The 25116-nt window shown below is 35.5% G+C and overlaps 1 protein-coding gene and 1 long non-coding RNA gene across 3 annotated transcripts in view; one reads left to right on the top strand and one right to left on the bottom strand.

Moving 5' to 3' along the window:
- The window catches only part of LOC145258277 (phosphoenolpyruvate carboxykinase, cytosolic [GTP]-like), an 88814-nt gene extending 74287 nt beyond the window's left edge, over positions 1-14527 (bottom strand). The window contains exon 1 of one of the 2 annotated variants that reach the window (XM_080116280.1): positions 14377-14527. In XM_080116280.1, the coding sequence (XP_079972406.1) occupies positions 14377-14405 (29 nt within the window). In that variant the 5' untranslated portion in view covers positions 14406-14527. Of the gene's footprint in view, positions 1-10916; positions 10937-14376 lie in introns of those variants that run through there. The other variant, XM_080116281.1, reaches the window with a different exon arrangement.
- Positions 1-25116, top strand: part of LOC145258279 (uncharacterized) — a 104069-nt gene that overhangs the window by 41887 nt on the left and 37066 nt on the right. The gene's annotated exons all lie outside the window — the stretch shown is intronic.

Raw genomic sequence — 25116 nt, forward strand, 5'->3', positions numbered from 1 at the left:
ATTTTTGAATTATCAATTTTTGAATTGTCCATTTAAAAAAATTTTTGTCCATTTTCATTGAGCTGAATTTTTCCACACATTAGAAACTGACCTTGTAAGAAGTAAAAGAGATTTATTTTCAAGTAGAAATTTTAAGTCTTATATAAAAAAAAATAAAATCTGATGTACATACCAGGAACAAAGCAAAAATATTATCTTCCAAAAATATATAAATTAACCAAATAGTTTTATTTTTATAAAGAAAATTTTTAAGCGATTAATGGGAATTCATAAGCATTACAAAAATTTACCAAGCATGAATTATTGTTATCGCCTTTTGTTAGACTTTTTTAATTTCAAAGTGGTGGGCTAAATAGTCACCTCAGATACTCAAAATTTGATTGATTACTTTATCAATTTACATGATTTTTAGAATACGATATTTTTGTAGCGCCATGGGTAAGTACATCATACAAATTATTGTTTTCTTAAAATAAGGAAAATTCTAGACAAAAGCCAAGATCATTTACCAAAACATTTGTAAAAAAAAAAAAAAGCGAAATGCGACTCGGAGTGCTGCAAATGTTATGCAGGACATATGAATTTTGAGAAATTTAAATTTTAGTTAAAATGGATTTATCTCTGAATCTATAGCTTGTCACCTTGTACTTAGAGAAGGTGAAATAATATCCTTCAATACAATCATGGAATATTTAATAATTGTCCAACCATATCAAAAGGTAGATGGACTGTACATGTCAGGAATTCAATCCAATAAAGAGATTTCCTACTCACTGTGCAAAATAGAGAATGAAGAGCCAGACATGAACATACAACATCAGACTTCAGAGAAGGCTTAGTCGAACTTAGTTGAAGAAATAAACAGCTGATAGTAAGACCATTTCCTACATCTTGTGAACTACAAGTGTGAAATAATTCCAATGAAATTCAAATTCCCTCAACTGTATCCAGTCATAACTTGGATCTGATTATACTAGTTTCTTGACAAAAAGAAAAATATTAAACTGTGCTAATGACATATATATATTAGTATATATAAAAAGTATTTCGCTGTCATTAGCACAGTTTAATATTTTTATTAATTTATGAAATAAATATATTTGTAATTTTGTTTATATTTAAAAAATTTTAAAACGTATTCTCCTCAAACAAAACATTGCCCATGAAGTGCAAGGAGCTACTGAGATAAGGGCCAGATTTATGGGAAGCAACATACATGGGGAGTTGAGTAACAAGATGCTTGTTCACATTTACATTTTTGCTTTATGTTGAGGGGGTACAAGTACAAGGATGCAACACTGCACAGGAGCTGGAGCATGGCAGCCAGTGTGAGATCTATTAGGTTAGAAGTTCTTTTTGCATCTTGTCTAAAACAGACAGGCTAATGGTTGGTATACCAGTCCAGATGTGGCAACAATACTCCATGTACGGGCGAATAGTGGCTTTATAAAGATATAGGATGCTAGTAGGAGCCTATCTTTGCAGCAAAATTGACAACATCTTCTGTGTACTTATTCTATTATCTGAGAATGTCAATGGAAAAGTTTAAAGTTTGGAATCTTGGGAAAGGTGTTATTGAACACGATAATCAAAATAATTTTTTTATTTTTATTTTTTTATTTCCATGGTGTATTAGTCTCCACTTATACTTAGCAATACAATCAGTAATACATATGCTCTTTCCTTATTTTTTGGGAGGGTGGGGAATAATTATTTCATTTTCTTTAGTTTCTATGTTCATATTTATAATGCAGCAAATACATGTGAAAGGTAAACGTTTGGAGGGTGCTGTAGGTTATTCCTTTTCATCCTAAGCTTGTCTCACAATTAGAATTTTATAATTTTAATTCATAATCACAATTATCAAACCTCATATTTGCATAAAAATATCCAATGATGACAGTTTTTATTTACAATAATGACAAATTGTTTGATGTTATTACAAAAGTCCAAAAGTCTATTTTGATTACTTCAGATTTTATAAAACTCATTTTTAATCCAATTGTGACCCCCCCCCCAAAAAAAAGAATTTGTAAATAAGTTTTGATTGTGTAAACTTATATTTATTCTGCTACGCAAAAAACACCAAGTTTATTATATGAGGCTTGTTGACATTTTCATTGTGATAGAGGTCATAACATAAATCGTACACTCTTCCACAAATTCTCAATAATTTGATAAGGGATTAAAATAGGTCAAGTCAAAAATATTTTATCAAGTGTTGATAAGCTACACAGGAATTTTATTTAAAAAAAAAAAAATAAAAAAATAAAAAAAAAAAGTAAAATTTGGTTTGAAATTTACCCAAAATTTTCAAATTGCACACAAAAATTTTTTTTTTTTAAATACTCATTATTTTATAGATGTAGAAATATATATATGTAAAATAATATTAGGACATGTAGATTCTTGAAAGCAAATTAATACAGTGATTGCAGGAGAGATTCATTGACTTACTAGCAAAATGATTTTTCAGTGAAGGACTTATGGTTTTAAAGGTCAAAAAACTTCCAAGACCATATATGAGAGGGACAATAAAAAATATAAGAGTTTTTTTTTTTTTTTTTTTTTTTCTTGATAGTTGTAACATTTGATTTTTAATCTATATATCTATAAAAGTGAACGTGTCTGTCTGTCTGTCTGTCTGTGTACATTTCCCTACGCAATAACTGTCAATTTTTAGTCTATAGACTCGAAATTTGAAATACCGGGTACTGAGATTTGGGAAAATCGATGTGGCGGGTGTCAGCCAGAAATTTGGCTGTTAAGGGGTCAAATTTCAACGATTTGACCTTTAAGAACTCTACCAAACTCCTCCGACAATTTTGGGTCTAGACACTTGAAATTTTAGATATAGGTTCCTTGAACCTGGATCTAACTTAATAAAGTGATTTGAGCCCGAAACAATAAATTTTAAGGGGTCATAATAGGGGTCAAAGTTTTAAAAAATTAACCATTTTTTTTTGTTTTTTTGCACAGCATACACCTCCAAACACCCGAGCAACGCCGGGCACCCCTGTTAGTCAAACTATATAAACTAAATTGCATATATAAAGTGATTTTAGGATATAATATTTATTGTAATCAGTGTTTTAACTTTTACTGATGTCAAGTTATTTATCATGGGATTTAATCAAGAAAACATGAGTTGCTAAGCAACAAAAGATGTTTCTTAATTTTAAAATCAACTGTTACTCTTTACTGGACGGGTTACAAGTAAAGGAATCAAATGGAATATGTATAGATTGATACTTCTTATACAGTAGGTAGAAAAGTAAATTATCTTGCCTTTGGTAACACTTATTTTTTGTATATGTGTCTTTATTTTTTTTTTTTTTAACTCTTGTTAAAAATGCCCCAAAACATTATTATTTGCAGAACACAATGATACCAAATAAACAAGTAATAAATTTGCCCCACCCGAAAGCCGAGTGGCAAGGCCTGGAAGGGTGGACCTCCTAGATAATACCCAGACTGTATATCTCAATCCGACAGGTACTGGTCTAGTTCCTGACCCCAAACTTGTAGAGCTGATTGTCAAGAACAGATTCTTGACTGGTGCTTTCTATTCAGACTCCAAGCAATCAAAGCAGGAAGAAGACTCATCCTCCAATATTAAAAATAATGAAACAGTTTATAGCAGAAAGTAATCTTGAATTGTAATAGAGAAAATGATACAAAGAAAATTAACTTGCTGAAAATCATAATATTCAGCTTAAGTCTATTAATTTGTACTTAATGACCTATCAACCTTTCTGTGGTCATTTAAGGTCATGCAGAATTTATGAATTTTGGTGTGCTGTTGTGTGCACCAACTTTGGGAGTTTGTTTTATTTTGCTGAATAAATTTATTTCTTTTAAAAAGTCTATTATTTTGGTTGGTTCTATTTTGTTGAAGAGATCTTTAAAGTTGGACTCATGATAGAATTTCGATATCAAATAAAGTCAACACACTCTAGTAATATGTTTGAGTTTCTACTTTTATGCTATGCACAATGGGATTTCGGCACCTTCCAGTAGACACGAGTGCGGCCTATGTATAATCGATTTAGTGCTTTTCTGTTAAAATTATTTTTGTATGCCATTCTCCAATGATTGGTTCAATATTTTGTACTTTATTGTTTACACATTAATTCCATTCCTCTTGCCATTTTTGGATCATTTTTTTTAAATTTGAAGCTTGTAGTCTGTGTTTGGTATTTTATTGTCAAATTTTTCTTTGCAACCTTTTTTGGTGGTTAGGGTGATTGATTCTTAAGTTTTGGAATTTTTTGTGGGGAGGGGGGTAGTCCTATTTGAAACTAGGGGGATGGGTGCTTAGTCCACACTTCTCAAACAATCCCAATTTTCTGTTGTCAAAATGTCATTTTATCTATTTATTCACTTTTACCATTTTTACCCTATTACACAGATTTTCTAGCAAGGAAATATCTAGAAATGTCTCCAACCATTGAACTTTTCTCTTTGATAGGTTTTTATAAGTAGTCGTCAATGGGCAGAGGTTCGAAAAAGCATTAACGCTCGGCCAAACTATTTTCAATGATTTCCCAAATCGCATAGTTCCTTTGTCAATATAGCAACACTTCAAAGACCAACAGCGACCAAGATCAGAGTTTATCTCCCCTGACCTTGAGCACTTAGTGCAATGGGGAAAAAAGGTGGTTAATTTTAATACATCAAAAACCAAGCTTCATAAATGCTCTGCTTACTTGGCCCCAATTGATAAAAATGGCTCTCGTCTCAAAGAAGCTCCCTTCTTCGACAAGCTTGTTGGTCTGAATTTCACTTTTGACCTAAAATAGAAGATCTATATCAAATCTATTGCCAAAATTACCAGAAAAGTGCTCAAATCAAATTAAAATGGTTGAACCATGTCCAAGTAACCTACATTTAAAATTTAAAGTGTTTAGACCCGAAATTGGCAGAGGAGTTTGGTAGAGTTTGCAAAGGTCAACTCTTTCAACTGACTTTGCCAGCATAAATTTTCCCAAAAACTGATTAAAAAGCTTGCTACATGTCTGAATACCCTTTATGTAAAATTTCAGATATTTAAACCCAAAATTGGCTTTATAGTTTGCTAGAGATCGCAAAGGTCAAATCTTGAAATTTGACTCCTTGGCAGCCAACTTTTCGGGCAAAAACTGATTCACTTGCCCTATGTCTGAATACACTTTGTCAAATTTCAAATGTTTATACTAACAACTGGCTGAGTAATTCGGTAGAGACCACAGAGGTCAATTTTTTTCAACTTTGATACCAATTATGACCCCTTAGCATTTATTGTTTTGGGCTCAAATCAAATTATAAAGTTAGATCCATGTCCATTTCAAGTGTTTAAACCCAAAATTGGCAGAGGAGTTTGGTAGAGTTTTGAAAGGTCAATCGTTGAACTTTGACCCCTTAAAGAAATTTCTGGCTAAAAACTGATTAAAAAGATTTTCCCAAATCTCAATACCCCATATGTCAAATTTCGAGTCTGTAGACGGAAAATTGACAGAGTTATTTGGTAGGGAGATGTACAGACATTTTCACTTTTATAGATTGATGTTAAAAAAAAAAATATGAAAACTTGCGTGTCATTTATTATGTTAAAATGAAAGTGAATTTAAAATAAATACTCAAGGTTACTTTTTTAACAGAATTGGTGGACCTGAATGAGCTTTCTACGAATTATTTCCTTTTCACTATTTCTCAATTTTTCCTGAAAATCATCACTGATCTTAGACTTCATTTTCAAATTAAAAAATTTTTTTTTTTTAAGTATTTTAATGACTTTACATTGGGGATCACTTTAATTATAACGTTCTACTAAATTGATCCATCACTTTCAGATATGATCGAAATCATGACATGTGAAAACCCAATTAAAAATTGAGTTATATATACAGGAGAAATATCCTAAACATTGTTATTAATAAAAAATTTGAAGGATGTAATGGAGAATGGATTTTAAGAGGACAAATGCAGATAAGTAATATTTAATTTTGTTAGTGTGTATACGGAGTAAAAAGAAAAAAAAAAAAAAAAAAAAAAAAAATGGCTGAAGGCGGCATGGAAGAAACAAAAGATCCTGTTGCAAGGAAAAAGATCACCATCACTTTCTATGGAAGGGAATTTGGTAAATTGGAGGCTTTTTATGATGAAATGGCAAAATTATGCCATTTATTACATATCTGGGGAAGCACCCAATAAAATATCAAACAGCACTGTTGCTGCACATGCTGGCAGATGAAGCGTTGATTGAATGTATGGTGGATTTCAATTTTTTTACTCCTGAACTGGAAAGAACACCCCCATGAAAGAATTCAGGTGTTCGATAAATACACTATAGGGCAAACAAATGAAACATGAACGTTACGTCTTCCATACAAGGAAAATGGGAGAATCAGAAACTGTTGAAAAGTACATAATTTTTGTGAAAGTTACGTCGATATTACAAGATCAAATAACTCTTGGAATACACAATCCTCGTACACAAGTGGAATTACGAAAAATGAGACAGATTTACAAAAATGCATAGATATAAAATGCTACGCTACAGTCCAAAATCCTGAGGGCCAAGGAAGTGAACAGAGTTCATTGTAAAACTAAGAAAAAAAAAAAAAAAAAAAAAAAACATTGACCCCCAAGTGACAGGGAGTGTAGGGTATGCACATTGCGTCATGAACCGAGCAGAGAATTATGTCCTGCATTTGGAAAGACAGGTTTTAAATGCAATGGGAAGAACCACTTTGCTATTAAATGCAGATCCGTGAGAGAATATCTGTGCAATCGAAACAAGATGACAATAGTAGTGGTTCAAACTACGGACATGTAGACATAGTCACAACAAAAGAAAAAAAAAGTTCTGTATGACCAGAGGTTATAAAGGCAGAGATGATGGTGAAAGGAAAATAAATTGTTTTCCAGCTTGATAGTGGAGCATCAGTTAATATATTGAACGAGAAGCATGTGAAGGAAGAAATACTTGAACACTCAAAGACTTGTGTGGAACGGGGCAGAAATGAAGCCATTAGGGAAGCACCAGGTGAAAATGATAAACCCCAAAACTGGACAGAAATATGAAATAAAGTTTGTATATATAAAGGAGGGTTCAAGAGGGTTGCTAAAGTATCTCACCTGGATGAAGTCAGCAGCCAGCATACGGGAAGCATCATAAAATTTAAAGATGTATTTAAGGAGGAACTGGGTGAGATGTGAACATGGGATGTGACAAACATCTACATCATTCCTGAGGCACATGATAACCAGTGAGCAGGTTATGTCCTAACCCTGAAAGTAAAGGCCATAAGGGATATTCCCTGTCCAAAAGACAAAGGGAGTGCAATGATTGGGAGGATTTATGAATTATGTGGCAAAGTTTCTACCTCACATCTGAAATGATGGCTCCAATTATGTGCCATAGATATGACCATTTAAACCATAAATCCAGATAATTGTCATTCTTACTCAAATTTCATCATCCAGGCCATTTTTCCTACGTATTTTAGAGTGCAGAATCCAAATCTGGCATCAGAAAACCATGAAACTGCACTGTTTTCTGAAAAATCCTAATTTTTACCTTTTTTTAAAGCTATATTCAGTTAAATATTGGCCATAAACCAGAAAAAATTCTTGATTTTTAAAGAAAAATTTATCCATTATCTATAAAAGTGTGTCAGTCTGTGTGTGTACATTTCCCTATGCAATAACTGTCGATTTTTAGTCTACAGACTCAAAATTTGTCATACAGTGTACTGAGATTTGGGAAAATCTATGCGATCGGTTTTTGGCTAGAAATTTGACTGTTAAGGGGTCAAAGTTCGACGATTTGACCTTTGAGAATTCTACCAAACTCCTGACAATTTTAGGTCTAAATACTTAGAAATTTTAGATATAGGTTCCTTGGATATGGATCTAACTTAACTTGATTTGAGCCCAAAACAAATGTTAAAGGGGTCATAATAGGGGGTCAAAGTTAAAAAAATTGACCGTTTTTTTTTTTTGTTTTTTTTTTTGCTCAGCATACACCTCCAAACACCCGGGCAACACCGGGCACCCATGCTAGTATATCTATAAAAGTGAAAGTGTGTGTGTACATTTCCCTACACAATAACTGTCAATTTTCAATCTACAGACTCAAAATTTGATATACGGCGTAGTGAGATTTTGGAAAATCTTTCTAATCGGTTTTCGGCCAGAAATTTGGCTGTTAAGGGGTCAAAGTTCAACGATTTGACCTTTGAGAAATCTACCAAACTCCACCAATTTTAGGTCTAAACACTTGAAATTTTAGACACAAGTTAGATCCATGTACAAGGAACCTAACTTTATTTGAGCCCAAAACAAATGTTAAGGGGTCATAATAGGGGTCAAAGTTAAAATTTTACCTCTGCGGTCTACCAAATTACTCAGACAATTTCTGGTCTAAACATTTGAAATTTTACATAAAGGGTATTCAGAGAGAGGGCAAACTTATTAATCGGTTTCGATCGAAAATTTGAGCTACCAATATATAAATTTATGTATATTTGCATGTCTGCCTAAAACTTTCGACAGAGGCGACGGATTTTCACAAGATCAGTATCGTTTGTAAGCTTGACCCTTCAGATGACAGATACCAAAAAATTGGCTAAAAACAATTTCTTCACTCAACTGGGCTCTTTTCTACAGGGAGGGGGTCACTTTTTTCGCCAATGTTTTTGAAAGTCATCCCCTCTTTGATTGTCTAGCCTTAATCACTTCTGGTTTGGCAGTGGTCGTAACAGGAAAGACGTCACGCTTTTTTTCACATTCTTTTCCTCTTCCATGGTATGGGTTCGAGCTTGCCTTCTTACTACCACTTTTTTTTTTTTTTTTGCTCAACACACACCTCCAAACACCCAGGCACCCATGCTAGTAATTGAATATTTCCATTTTTCTTATTTTCAATTTTTCAACATCTCACATTTTATTTTATTTTCGATACACAATCATAATGAATGACAGCACAAACATTGCTCTCATTGAGATTTTCAAGAACTGCAAGAGATCTTGATTCGACAAAGAGCCAGACTTCGATGAATTTGTGAAACAGGTCTCCTCCAAGCTAGTGATAAACTTCTGACATCAAAGTTGTGTTCAAAGACTTTCAGCAACAATAAAACAAGAATCGTTCAGTGCTCAGTTCATCCAGATTATTTGATGAGAAGGTAGTGCTCCAACGCCACATCTGTCTACCGAAGGCAAAGTGTCCTCTCAAGGAAGTCACTGACAATCAACAACGCCGACGACTGAGCGACTATATGGATTCGACCAAAGCTACTGCTCAAGCACAGAACCCCCCCCCCACCAAAATGTTTGCCTTCGGTCTAAAGAATAAATACCTTCAAAACAAAGGTTGCTAAAGCGGGATACTCTATCCTACGCAATGAGTCCATCCCAGACTGACACGTTTCATTGGAGGTTGCATCGGCCATCTACGAAAGTGACAAAATAACCAAACAGATTTACACAGACATTCGTTTACTCCTGAAAGATACTGGAGCTGATGTTCTTCCATCGTATGATAAACTGTTGAAATTTAAGGAGCGGAGGCCAATAGTACAAAAACTTGCAACTCCGTACAGTGATGTGAAGTACCATTACATTCAGTGCTTGTAACTTATGTCTGCCCAATTTTCTGCTTCACTTCAATTGCCCACATTCTACAACCTCAGCGAGATCCAACCGAAAACTGCTCACCCAAAGAATCAATAGTGAATTAAGAGCCAAGATTGATCAACTGGTACTGCACATGGCTGTCATTTTAATCATTAACTCAGATAGGAAAATGAAAATTGACAAGTTCAAAGAATTTTATCACGCTACATGTTTCGATGTTGGTTCAATTCCATGGATTGATATCACTCCAAGTGCTCATGTTGTTTTAGCGCACAGTGCTGAGTTAATTGCAGAAAATGGCAACATTGGTTTGCTCAACTGTACAGAATCTGGCATTGAGGCAAATAAGTTCCTATGTCAGTATCAGATAAACAAGTCTTGAAAGACAAACCAATTTGACAATTTATTGGTATTAACAGACTCTGGGACAAGAGTGATCCCATTGTTATGAAGACAAGAGAACGTTTAAACTGCAGACATTACAACGTCATTAGAAGTTGTGAGCAGCTTAAAACTGCAATTCATGGTTGCAGCAGTTAATACGAGTCTTCATTGTACTTTTTGACTGATGCATGATGAATTATCTGATACATTGGATTAATAAACTCGTTTTTTTTATTGTGTAACCTTTTAGTAGTGTATTTTCTCATTCTAACTGAATATTTGAAAAGCTTGTTTCATGTAGTATCAAATAGACGTTAGTCTTCTTAGCTTTAATAGTTTTAAAAGGTAAAGGCATCCATAACATCGGCCATAGTTTAAAATACTAATTTCTCCTTTTGATGCTAATCGACAGGTGCTCGAAATAAAATGGCGCCTCCAGTTTCGGCGATAAAGTGTAGAAGCACCGAAACTCGCTCAATATATGTGACATAGGTTGACATAACAGTATTTTGTATATTTTTAACTCATTTCCCCAAAGTTACCGTGTTCAGCAGAGAGTTCGGCGCCATTTTAAATTTTTCTATACATCGGTAAACACTGTTTTTCGAGATGAATAAACATGTTACATTAAATAAAAAACACTAAAAATTATCCAGTTAGGTAGAAAAGTAACTCATCTTTCCTTTGATAACATTTATTTGACAACTTTTTCGAATCTGTATGATAATACAAACCCAAGAAATCATTTTTAAGTAAAGACTAGTTTTACTTTTAATATTTTAAAAATAATTTTTTTTAAATTAGGTGCTTATGCATCAATGTTACCGCTCTACTTTTTAAATAGTATTTTCGAATTAAATTCAATTTTTACGATATTTTTATTAAATTAAGTGAAAGTGCAAAATACTTACAAAACTTGGTAATCGTGAAGAAAGACAGAGCCTGTTTCCTCCGTTTGACTATAGGTGGCGTTACTGTCTGTCCACCCAGCTACGGAAGCACAAAATGTGCCACCCGTGAAATAAAAATAAATGTTTTTGTTATATTTTAATTTTAAACATGTTTTTTTTTTTTCTTTTTGCAAAGTTTGGGGTTTTTTCCTCAAACATATTTACGTTTTTTTTTTTTGTTTTTGCAAACATATTTAAGTTTTATTTTTCCAAACATTTACGTGGCTTGTTTTTTTTTTTTCAAACATTTAAGTTTTTTTTTTTTTTTTTTTTTTTTTTTTGCAAGCATAAACTAAATATTTTTGAAATATTTTTCTTTTTGAAAAGTTTGCTTATGCACTTATTGTACCGCGCTATTTTTAAATTGTAGTTTCAAGTAAGATTCAGGTTTTACAATATCCTTTTTCAAATATATATATATATATATATATATATAACTACTCGCGGAAAAGGTAAAATAAGTGCAGAAAAGTAAGAAAAAAAAGGGAGGGGTCCATAAAAAAAGATTTAAAAAAACGTTGATTTTTTTTTTTTTTTTTTTTTTAATCATAAGAGCGTAAAAAATACTCGCGGAAAAACGGTTGTAAATATGTTTAAAAGAAAAATATAGCAAAAACATTTAGTTTATGCTTGCAAAAAAAAAACAAAAAAAAACGTAAATGTTTGAAAATAAACAATCATCAAAACGTAAATGTTTGAAAAAAAAATAAAACTTATATGTTTGCAAAAACAAAAAAAACGTAAACATGTTTGAAAAAAAAAAAAATAAAACTTAAATATGTTTGCAAAAAAAAAAAAAAAAACAACAAAAAAAAACGTTTAAAATTAAAATATAACCAAAACATTTTTATTTCAAGGGTGGCATTATATACATTTTGTGCTTCCGTAACGGGGTGGACAGACAGTAACGAACGCCACCTATAGTCAAACCGAGGAAACAGGCTCTCTCTTTCTTCACGATTACCCGACTTAAATATTATTTCAACGCGGTAACATGGATTATAATTCAATAAAAATATAACATTAAAACTACGAAGTAAGTACACGTGGAAGACCGAAATGAAAAGCCGTGAGAAAATATAAAGTTCAGGGACGTTTATAATTTTCCAGTTAAGACAGTTGGTAACTCAGTGTCAACTAATTAAAAAAAAAAAAAAAAAAAAAAAAGAAAAGGGTTTGCCGTCTTTTAACTAGAAATTATGAATTTAACATGATTATATGGGGGAGGGGTTGAACTTTCATTTCAGCGTTTCATGGGCACAATGAAACTTAATATTTTTGTTAATAAATTTAAAGAAAAAAAAATTGGGCGGACCTGTTCGAGAGTGGCCACCCCCTAAAAATTGGTGTTTTTCACTTTTTGGTGCTAATGCACTTACTGATCCGCGCTATTTTTTAAATCGTATTTCCAAGTTTAATTAAAGTTTTTTTTTTTTTTAATTCAATTGTAAGATTAAAGTATAGAATAGTTACAAAACACCCTCCCCTCCCAATTTAAATAATAACGTTATTATTTCAGCACAGATCAATAAGTATGCCCCCCGACAATTATCGTGACATTATCCATCATATTAGGAGAAAACAAAATTGGAAGAAAAAAAAGAAAAAAAAAAATTTAATCACGTGACACGTCGGTAAAGAAATCAGGTAGCAATAAAGTACAACGTTATAAGGAGAAAGTGAACCCCCTTCATTAAATTTATTTAAATTTTTTCTGTCAATAGTCTGTAATCTATGCTAATCATCGGAAAACATGCATCTAAAGGGGATGAGCACTTTAGTACAAGTCCGCCAAAAATGGTTTCGAGTTCACGGTGAACAATTTGGTGACTATTATAGAAATTTAACCATTTATTAAAAATAATTTTTTTTAAGTTAGAGAAATTATGAAAATATAGATTAACGAAATACCCTGTGCTAAAAAAATTGAATTTAAAAAGTTTTTTTTTTTTTTTTTTTTTTCACAGCGGGATTAAAGATGCTTCTCTAACGTAACAAACCTCAGGCACACACAAAAGTGATAAAGTTTTATCTAAAGAAAGCTTTTCAATTTTTATAGAGAGAAATTTGGATGGATGAAAACAAATACTACTACCGACAAGTACATTATATATATATATATATATATATATATATATATATATATATATATATATCTCCATTCAGGTGGGTAAATAAATCATCTTTGTTTAAAAAACAAAGAAAAAAAAAGTTTTGTTTTTTTTATCCTATTTCAGTCACCTAACTTGGTGCTCTTACTGATCCGCGCTATTTTTTAAATCGTATTTCCAAGTTTAATTAAAGTTTTGTTTTTTATTCAATTGTAAGGCAATTAGGTACAAAACACCCTCCCCTCCCCATGTTAAGAATGGCTTTTTAAATAACGTTATTATTTCAGCACGGATCAATAAATTATTTAGAGTGAATTATGAATTGGATTTCTGTAGCTAATTTGATTTTTAACAATTAGCGAAAGAGAAGATTTCTCAAATCTTTTACTTTTTACAGTGAATGTAATTTTTTGTGATCCTATAGAAATTTGAACCGAACATTTTGTCAAACTAAACATAAAATTTAGGAAAGACAGGGTTTCAAGTACCCGTTTTTTTTTTTTCGTTTAAAGTCGAAAGTACTATTATTTTTTACAATTAAATTGAAAATTTTAATTGTAAATCCATATAGATCAAACTACCTTTTGTTTTAGACTGAAATGAAAATAAATTGTCCAATGAAGCGTGGAAAAATTACGTAATCTTTAAAATACTTTATTTTATTTTAGGAAAAACAAAACAATGTATGAAACTTTATTGTACTTTCGAAATTTCAGACAATTCTTAAACTTTGAATTAATTTTTTTTTTTTTTTTTGCGAGATGCCACAAAACTCGTTTTTGTTTTCGATTTTCCATTGAATGATTGAAGTTTTAAATTATTAAACTAATAAGCGGGTATTCGGAGTAACCAAAATGAAATGATCTCGATGATACTAGATCAAAACTGCGAGCAATAAAGATTTAATTTAAAGAAATCTCACACGAAGAAAGTTGTATAGATTTTGTGGAGAAAAAAAAAGCGCCCAAGTTAAAGGCATTTCGTATCGCTATTTTAACTTCTACCACGTTGCTTAAACTTAGTTTAAAAACAAACACTTATTTACTTCACGCTGTAAAGAAAACAGCTGCATTTTGTAAATCCATAATTTTGACACCATTTCAAAAAAAAGAATCCTCATTTTATAACAATTTAAAAAGTAATTTTTTAAGTGCAAAATTAAAATCGAACACAAGGAGAATTAAAAATCTTTTTTACAGAAGGGTAAAAAAAAAAAAAAAAAAAAAGGTTCTCTCTTAAAATGGTGTGTAAAACTAATGGATTATTATACAATAAAAGAAATGATAGAATTAAGTGAAAATGTGACTGACCGGCTTGCATGGAGAAGTGTACACGCCATCGTGTAAAGTTGTTGAATGTCCGAAAAAAATAAATAAATGGGAGGAGCTTATCAGCGCAGGTGGAGTGATAACAAAATGAATAGGTAAACAGGCCGAATTCACTTCCTCATTAAATAGTAAGCTAAGAAAAAAAAAAAATAAATAAATAAAATAATCTAAAAGAAAATGTAAAAATCAGAGTATACCAATTTATCGCCATATATATTTTATAACATGGCGATTTCCGTTTGAGTTTAATTAAAATTTCTTTGGCATTATTTAATTTTTTTTATTTATTCATTGATGAATGTTATTGCGGAAGTAGACAGTACTGCATTTAAGTTGCAAGACAAAGGGAGATCACAAAAATTAAAAATGGAGAAAAGCATTGATGATGGTGTAGTATAGTAAATAAAAAGAAAGAAAAACGGGGTTGGGGCTGAAAATAGACAAAAAAAAACAAAAAACAACCTTAAACTTTTGAAAACTATTTGGGCTATTTTGTGGGAATTTCTCACATAGGTTTTACCCCTGGCAGAATGAAAAAAACAATCAGAATTACAACAGGCTCACCCATTAAACTTCAATGTAAATTTTATTAAAGCAAAAAAACCCAAGTTGTAAAAGATGCATCATCTTCAGCTATCTGCCGTGATGGGCTGGTAATACCCCAAAGGGGTAATAGTTTATCTTTGATAAAAGCTGGGTACAAAACTCTGCCGACGAAGAATGCTGGAGTTGCTGGACAGGTTGAGTGATATCTTCCAAGTCGGGTAGCCTCGAGGAGTCCACTGTAGATGACTGCCCAAATGGCAGACAAATGACAGGTGAAACTACTGTAGACCTTAATTTCGTCTCTGACAGACATTAATTTGAAAAGAAGAAAGTCAATCGATTCACTGAGCACAGCAACAGCGTGTGATAATATAATAATTAATCCAACGTAAGGGCATTGGTGTTTGCAAATGATAACATTTCGCCCCACATTAAAATGTCTCAAAGAGACAAAGTAATTTGAGGCTACAAGCCTCGAGTGAGAATTCGAACATCCTCTTCAACCAGTGTCTGTGTCGAATTTAGTGATCTGAAAAAATAAATTTAGTGCCAAACACACCCTCGGCAGTTAGTAAATAACAAGCAATCTGAATTGTTCAAACAAAATCGTGGGCGGACAAACTGCTTATTTCTGCAGAATTTCTCACAATTTTTAACAAAAGCTGATATACCATTAATCCTAAGTCCGGGAGTGGTTTCCCGTCAGATAAGGAATTTTTTTTAATTCTGAGATAAGCGAGCAACCCCAGGTGAAATTGTCGGACATCTTACAAATTGTTGGACATCTTTAAAATTGTTGGACATTTTTTAAATTGTCAGACATCTTTAAAATTGTTGGACATCTTTAAAATTGTTGGACATCTTTAAAATTGTCGGACATTTTTAAAATTGTAGGCCAACTCGATTCACGATTGTACACAGTATGCTAATGAACCAAGGCTATTACAAAACACCGTAAATTCATTACCCATACAGCAGCAGCCGTATAGCGCAATGGTGAGAAGCTTTGACTGTTATTTGGGCAGTCGAGTTTCACTCCTAGCTTGAGACAGTTGCCTGTCTAGCCGTACTCATGAGCTGTGAAACAGTACTGTATGTGGATGACTATATGTATATATATATATATATATATATATAGTAAGTTATAAAATATATATGGCGATTAAGCTACACTGAATATTCCGCGTTTCATGGACTCTTCAGGCTGATGCGCGAATTTTGTGGTTGTCTGTCGTTTTTATATAAGCACCTTCTATTGAGATTTTAGTTAATCAATCAGCTTTCTAGTATCCACCGCGCCCTTCCTATCAGCCAATGGAATGCGCTTACCGGACAAAGGCCTATTTGACCTCTGGTTGACCTGTGCGTGCTCTATTTAGCCTGGATATCTAGTTTCTTGACCTGTTTTAAATCTAGGTTAGGTTTTTTTTATGTTAGTTTATATATATATATATAAACTGTATATATATATATATGTACATATATATATGTACATATCTCTATATAAATAAAATGAACTCATTTTTTCCTATCTGATTTTGACATTAATAGGATTAAAAATCAAGATATTTCATGCAAATATAATATGCACAAACGGCAGAACAATATCTGACGTGTGTTATAGGCTTATTATTTCTCAAATTCCTCGATAATCTTAGATTTCTATACTTTTTCTGCTGAGAAGTCACGGCCAAAATCGGTTAAGATCAATGGAAGTGGTAAAATATTTTCTCTCTAATAAATTCCTCCTCCCCCTGCCACCACTTAACACCGTTTGGGGATCGTTCACAAGGAACAGTTGAGAAGAGAACACCGGTTTGGCTTCGTAGTTCTTTCATGTGAAGTTATTTAAAATCACTAAACTAAGCTGCAGTGCTCTGTGGCGTAGTGGTTAGCGTGCTGGACAATTCACATTATATTTTCACGTTTGCGCCGACCTACCGTAGTCGTTTTTTTTTTTTTTTTTTTTTTTTCCTAAACAACTGGAATGGACTTTTCTTGGTGGCCGAACTGTTAATGTTGCAGATGTTTTTTTTTTTTTTTTTTTTCACACTTTATTTTCCTACTTTTACTCATGACTCCGGGTTTGATCCTTCCTACTTACCTACCATAACATTTTTTAAATTCCCCCCCCCCGTCCCGGAAACAAACACTTGGGCAACGCCGGGTACCCCCGCTAGTATATATATATATATATATATATATATATATATATATATATATATATATAGTAGGACAACAAGAGTATGAAATGAAGACACAAAAATTGGTAGATATAGAATACATCATTTATTTAATAATGGAATACAGGCAAAATTTGGGGGATAGAAGGGACTCTTTATGCCAGGGCATTTCGAAGCCTAATGCTTCTCATCAGAAGAGTAGAGAAGGTGCTAGGTAGCATGGGGAAGATGCGGCATCTAGCGTAAGGTTCATTAGGGACGAAAGAGATTAAGAGGAATTATAGAATATTGGGGGAAGCTGTATTGAATTCTAAATAAATAAGGAGAAGCTTATTATATACAGTATGATGTATAAGATTATATATGGTTTTTAACATTGTATTGAGATTCAGGGGTATATGTATTATGGCTAAATAGGGGGTGTATTGTTGCTGCGTGGTAATTTATTTTAACGGTTTGTGGGGTGTCTATTTTCTATGGAGTGGGTTATTTTGATTTTGATTGGTGCCACCTAAACGGCAAATGGCGGCTATAAATTCGCTTCTAATGGGGGGGGGGTTAAAACTGAAAGAAGGTAATATGCGGCAATATATATATATAAGTTTCTACTGTTATGATATAGGGAGTATGATCATAAGGGGGCGGTCGGAATTAGGGTGGCAATGACTACGAGTGTGTTTAACTTGATGTAAAAGGTTAAGTATACCTATTGATGTCGAAGTGGGGGAGTAAGAAAACCATTACTACTTATGAGAGTGGTAAAAATATATCAAATGATAGTATGGTTATTACAATAGTATGAAAGATAATAGTAATGAAGATTATAATTATAATAATAATAGTAATAATAAAGCTGAAAATAAAATAGAAGTAAAATTGAAGATAAAAATAAAGATGAAATAAAGACAAACTTAAAGGTAAGCATTAAAGATAAACATTAAAGATAATATTACCAATAGTTGTGATAGAAATAAATTCAAAATTAATGTTAATAGTGATAATGGTAGCAGTTATGGTAGCAATGACGGGGATAATAATGGGGATAATAATAATAACAACAATTATAATGATGATTATAATAATAATAATGATAAAAACAATAATAATAAGAATAGTAAAAGCGTTAAAAAGAAAGCAGTAATAATAATGATAATAATAAAAGTAGCAGTAACAGTACTTCTACTACTATCTCCAACATCACCACCACTACTACCAATAATAATAATAAAGAAAATACTGTTAATACTAATTATTAGGGGTACATAAAAGAAATGGATACAGACAAGTGGGGGGGGGGTCAGAATAGCAGAAAAAGTGGTTGAGGAGTGAGGAGTAAGTTGTCCCGTACAAAATAATAATAATAATAATAATAATAAAATAATATTATGACTGTAGTTGTTGAATACATTGGAGGACTCTTATTGTGTCAATAAAACTTGGACTTCTGGCAAGGGATACAACTCTGTGTCCAACTGTATACATTTTTGTTGATGGCAATCCAAATAGAATGTGATGTCACCAACTTTTGTGTTGCACAGATGCCTTGATGTGACAAATGGTGCAATTTTGAAAAAGAAACAGCTCACCTGTGTTTGTGCAGTTTGCGTTCAGCTGAAGTATGACAACAAATTAATTACGTGAAGGAAATTACTTGAATGTTAAATTGCCGGAATAGTGTAAGTTATTTGATTCCTTGTCATTCTGCTGCAAATCGCTTTTACCCTTATTGCCATGTCAACGGGTTTCATGAATATGCAAGGCTTATGGTAGTTGAAAGCTTTTTTGCTGAAATGGACTTCGGCTATCATGGTGGCTGTTGATTCATCGACGGCTATCATGGTGGCTGTTGATTCATCGACAGGGATGGTCCTGTTTGTTAGCTGGGGTGAAGAATAATCTTGTGGGTTTTGCTGATGTCTGCTAATCTCATGCATTAGTCAAGTCACCAGGTGGTTGAGCTTCGTCAACTCACTGTGGATTCTTTGTGTGAAAAATTGTGCCTCCACGTGGGCAACCACACTGTTGGGTCCCGCATCTAAAATGGCGGGACCTTCAATACAGCATGGGTGGTCATGACAGCATAGTGGTTGATAAACAGAGCATCATTCTTGATTGTATCTTGTACTTAAAAAAAACATGATTTCCCCAGTCAGAGAAGGTTTTCTCTTTTCATCTGTTGTTACAGTTCTTTTACTCAAGTTCAAAAATAAACAGGCATCGATAGTTACCACTGATGTCGATTCAGACAGAATCCAGTTGGTGGGTGAGTTGTCCAATGTGCTGTGCCTGAAGCCATCCCCATTAGAGATACTTCTGCTAAAACTGTCATCAAAGCACTCGTTACACATTGGATATCTCGTTTTGGCATGCCTAATATCATTACAACTGACAGAGGTAGACAGTTTGACTCATATCTTTTTCTGAGCTCTTTCACCTGCTTGGATGTAGGCATACGCACTATGTCTTATCACCCAGCAGCAAATAGAAGCTTACTCCGACCCTAAGATGGATAGAATGCTTTCCTTTCACGCTTCTCAGTATTCGATCCACTGTTAAAATGGACATCGGCTTGTCTCCCACTGAAATGGTTTATGCCTGGACAGATGGTCGCACCGACTACCCCTCAGAACATGCCAAACCCAATGAGCTACACCTCTTGCATGAAGGAATACATGTTGAAACCTCTGAATGTTAAACCAAGAGCACAAAATGCCACGTTTCTCAAGATATTAACACATGGATTCATGTATTTGCCCGGAATGGCAAAGTGCCTGATAAGCTTCAGACACCTTACTCAGCCCCTTACAAGGTACTGAAGAATTCTTTGTGATTGAGATCAACGGCAGACACAAATCAGTGTCGATCACCTGAAAACGATTTTTGACAACAAAGTTCACAATGATATCACCACACAGAAACCAATGTATCCTACACCTACAGTTCATTTTAGTGAAGCTGAATCACCCAACGTGACACTTTCCACTAGATCGGGTGGACGCATCAGGCATTCTAACTGATTCGCTACCTATACACAGTAACAGTCTTTTGCTTCCCTATCGACAAGAATGGATGGATAATGAACATTTCAGTTACGCGTACATTTGTTGTATCCACCCACACAAATTCTGTGGAAGTATAAAGTAAACTGCGCCTCTTCGCGTAGACATAGGTAATCTCGTAAATCATTTAATGATTTAACTACCCATGTGACAGTGTCCATTTTCTGCCCAATCAACACTCAAAGAAAACACTTTCTAAAATCTTTTTCTGAGCCACCCAGAAGTGTATAAAAGGCACTCCATGTGAAATCCAAATAAGGTGAGTCAGATTTCCATTCAGTTCAGTTTAGGATGCAGTCCTACGAATGAACAATGCGCTGTTTCGACTCCGTCTTCTTGAAGATCACTAACTTCTTGAAGATCACTAACATTGATGCCACGCACTATGAACCTCACTGGATTAATTCTCCAAAAAATAACCCTTTGTCACCTCGGACACATTTATGGAGCAAAATTATCACAATACTAAACTAATGTAACAAATTTTAATTTCTTTTGTAAAAAAAAAAAAAGAAAGAAATATTTTATCTAAAAAAAACATGATTTCCTCAGTTGGAGAAGGTTTTCTCTTTTCATCTGTTACAGTTCTTTTACTTAAGTTCTGATTCTATGTAAAAAATACATATTAAGTCCTTAAGACTATGAATGATTCTGTTGTTTAAAGTTATCAGAAGGAAAGGAGAAAAAGAAAGGGAAAAACAGATCAAACGAACAGAGGTCTTACTGCGTGTGTGTGTCGGGTGAAGTTGAGCGAAAGAGAGAGAGAGAAATCAAGATGGCGCCCATAGTTTAAAAAGTGTGCTCTGGTGGAAATCACATGGGAGACATGTATAAAAGGAGGTGACAAGTTAGGTCGGAGAGAGGTAAGCAGACAAAGGTTGGTGACAGTGGTGATCTCAAACCCAGTGGTTGTTGACTTGCAAAGACAAATTCTTTTTTTTTATTTCTTTAATTTTGTTGTTCTAAACCAGGAACACTTCAAGCTATTTCAGCGATGGCTACCGGCCTGAAAAACATGATAAAGCCATTCAGTGGCGAAGGCAATGTGGTGGCTTGGTTAAAGAAAGTGAACCTAGTGGCAAAGCTCCAAAAGATAGGCGACGTTGCCACAGTGATACCATTGTTACTAGAGGGTGACGCGCTAGCCCTATATTTGAACAGGAGGATTCTGAGACGATCATAGCCAGATTGATCCAAACATTTGTGGAAGGTCCGTTTGAGGCGTACAACAAATTAAAAGAGAAGAGGTGGACGGGGTAATCCGTCGATGTGTATGCAAATGAAGTCAAAAGATTGGTGGAACTGGCAGGAATTCGGAGACAGGTAGCGAATCATGTAGCAAAGATAGCATTCGTTACCGGATTCCTGGAGGAGATTTCCAAGAGGCTGCAGCAGGTCCCAGGTATCGAGACTTTGGAGGTGAGTGATCTGCTCCCAACTGCAAGAATATTAGTGAGCACCCAACCCTCTGGGGCTGTAGGAGCGGTGGCAACAGAAGGATGAAAGCAAAAGCCGCCCAAGACCGCAAGATGCATGTTTTGAATGTGGGGGTCTGCACCTGCAGAGATACTGCAGGAAATTCTTAGAAAGAACTGTGTGCTACAGGTGTAATCAGAGTGGTCACATGGCAGTTAACTGCAAGAGTCCAGGAAACTGTCAAGGGTGAGCCGAAGTGTCAGCAGCTGCCCCGACTTGGGAATAATGGCGCTGTTGTAATTAAGACAAGCATATGGTAGCAAGAAAAACGTGAACACGGAGATTGTGTATATACATATATATGCATATATTTATTCTCGACAAACGAGATGTTAGAAGAAAAAAAAAAAAAAAAGAAAGGATCGTTAGTATTTACTCGAAGTTGACTGGGACGACGATAAGGTATCGGCCGTGGCAACGTTGGTGAGAAGAGAGGTGGTTGATGTTTGGCTGGTGCGTCGGTGAAGTAGCAGTCGTGGCGACGGTGAAGACGACGATTAAGACGGCGTCAGAGAAGAGGAAGGTGCTGATGTTGACTGGTGCGTCGGTGAAGTAGCAGTATGGCGACGGTGAAAACGACGATTAAGACGGCATCAGAGAAGAGGAAGGTGCTGATGTTGACAGCGTTCGAGGCGAAGATGACGGCGTCGGTGACGAAGACGGCGGAGGCAACAACGAACGCGAAGCGTGATGTGTTTGACTGGTCGGTCTGTCTAACTGCCGATTTGAACATGCTGCCCCTTTTTTATATCGAGGCGCGATGAAAAAGTGGCTCGAGAAAGCCTGTGTTTAATTTAGGCGTGAGGCATTGTCATTGGCCGAAAAATATAAATGTTATTTTGCCAATGCCTGCAGAATTGTGCGTAAATCGCCTGAGATTTGTATTTCTGTTTTATAACAAAGCTCCCCCAGATCTCAGACAGATTTACAATTTGTGGGTGTGTTTATTAGTGTAGTGTTTAGATCATGACAAAGTCCCTGAAGCGGGTGGGGAGGTTCCCTCTTGTTGTTCTCACCGGGGGTAGGGTCGGGATAGTGTTATTGTCGTGTGGTGATGATGTTGAGGGATTCATGTTTTGATTTTGTTGGGGGTTATTTGGAAAATGTTGTGTGGCGTGAAGCTGGTTGGTGTTGCAAGGTGGGGGCAGGGGGTTTGTTTTGCACAAATGCGGTGGGCGAGGGGCCAAGCGTCTGATATGTGCGCGGTGGATCCAGGCTGTATCGCCCTTTTCATTTCGCACCTGAGACATCATGTCATTTGTTTTTATGATTGTGAAGTCACCTACCCATGGTAGATGAGATGATTGTGCCGTTGCTGATTGTGGCCGATGGAGTAAAACTTTATCACCTACTTGTATCGGGTCTCGACAGGTAAGGTGATGGGTGCCTTTCTCAAGTTTGTGATCGGCCTCGTCGTTGGCCAGGGTGACATGGTGGTGGACCTGTCTTAGCAAAGCGTTGATTTGCATGCCATATGCTCCCGGGTCATCGCTTTTAATTTGTTTATTATGAAGCGTAGGCAAACCAATGTTGGGGTGACGACCGGTGATTGCATAATGAGGGGAGACACCGGTAGCGCTATTAGTCGTGGCGTTCATGGATGAGACTACCGATTCGAGGACGTCAGTCCATTCACAATTCCTCTCCTCGCATAGCATGTATAGGGCATTTTTCATTGTCCGATGTTGCCGCTCAATGTTCCCCGAGCTTTGTGGACGCCAGGTCACAGAATTGTCTATAGACTTCTCCCGTGAAGTGTGTGCCCCGATCAGAGGAAACTATTCTTGGAATTTCCCTGTGCCGAAGAAAAAACTGAAACAGCCCGCGGGCCGCGTCAATGGCACGGTCCCTTGCACATGGTATCGCCGTGAAATACCGACTAAAGCTGTCCAAAATCGTCAGTATGTACCGTTTTCCTTTCGAATTTGGCATTGTTACAAAGTCGACAAAGACCAGCTCGAATGGCCTTTTTCCACGTTTGCAGTGACCCATCGGCCAGTGGGTGCGTTTACCATAGTTCCCTTTGCATTTTGCGCAAGTTTCGCAAGAGTCGACATAGGCCTTAATGTCGGGGTTCTTGAACTCCCACCAGTAGCCGGACAAGAGTTCTCGCATGCGAGTGATGCCTGAGTGGTTGCTGCCCTCGTGGGCCTGGAAGAGGTATCTGGGATGAAGTTTATATGGCACAACCAGTTTGGGGGAGTTATTTTTTTATTTTTTTTTTTTATTACATTTTCACCCCAAACAAGGTACATTGCCACTTTGGTGTAGGGGGCTACTATCAGGGGAAACATCTACTGGGGTACTATGTAGGGATTAGGGCAGCGAGATGTTGGTTCACGTTGCACTTGAACTTATGCATGTCAGTACTGTTGGGGAAGCAGGGACCTGGAATGGAATTCCAAAGTCTAGCAGTTCTGGGGAAGAAACTACTGGAGTAGAAAGATCTTTTACATCTAGGGATCTCTACAGTGTGGGGGTGGGATTTTGCAGCTTGTCGGGTCTGTCGAGGGTGTTCACGTCGTGGGGGCACAAGTGCTTGCAGTTCTTCAGAGCATTCACCATTATAATACTTGTAGAACAGGCAGAGGGATGCAACGTTTCGACGATGGGACAGAGGCTGAAGTTTAGATGCCAGTTTAGGGCCTATCAGATTTGCGACTCTCTTTTGAACCCTGTCAAGGAGCAAGAGACTAGTAGCCGATGCACCGGCCCAAATATGACAGCAATACTCCATACATGGGCAAATAGTGGCCTTATAGAGGTACAGGAGACTTTCGGGTGTTAGAAGTTTTCTAGCACGGTAGAGAGAGCCCACCTTCCTTGCAGCGGCCCTGGCAATGCCCTCGATGTAATTGTTCCAACTCATGTTTCCTGTGAATGTTAGGCCAAGGAGCTTGAGAGACGTACTCTCAGATAAAGAGTCGTTGGCCATTGCTATAGGTGGTAGAGAAGGTTTCTTGTAATTATTGAATGAAACCAGTTTTGTCTTGGTGGCATTGAACGTTACCATCCATTTTTGTCCCCATTCCACTACTGATTGGAGGTCATCCTCTAGTGTTTCTGCCATTACTTTAGATATATGTTCATTTGTTTTCCTGTCGTGCCTGCTATAGAGTGTGGTGTCATCAGCATATATACCCATCTCAGAGGCAATTTTGTGGGGGAGGTCATCATCAGTCCCTCATCATCAGCACGGCGGTACCCGGTTCCAGAAAAAATTGTTGGGAGTGATGTTTGAAGAGCGTAGCTCGGTGATCGCTAGGATCAAAATGTGGTTCACTGGAGGGCACTGATGATCTTTGCTAAGGTTTCATCCTTCTGTTGTTCGTTTGCAACGCCTAGGTGGTTGCAGATTTTCTCCGTAGGGATGGGAGATGAGTGGTATGCGAAGAATGCATTGCTGATATGTTCTTGGGCGTGGGCGTCCCATGTTGTGTGTGTCTTGGGAATGAGTT

This window comes from Euprymna scolopes, chromosome 33 (assembly GCF_053919585.1).
Source record: "Euprymna scolopes isolate OS-2025 chromosome 33, ASM5391958v1, whole genome shotgun sequence".
Taxonomy (NCBI): domain Eukaryota; kingdom Metazoa; phylum Mollusca; class Cephalopoda; order Sepiida; family Sepiolidae; genus Euprymna; species Euprymna scolopes.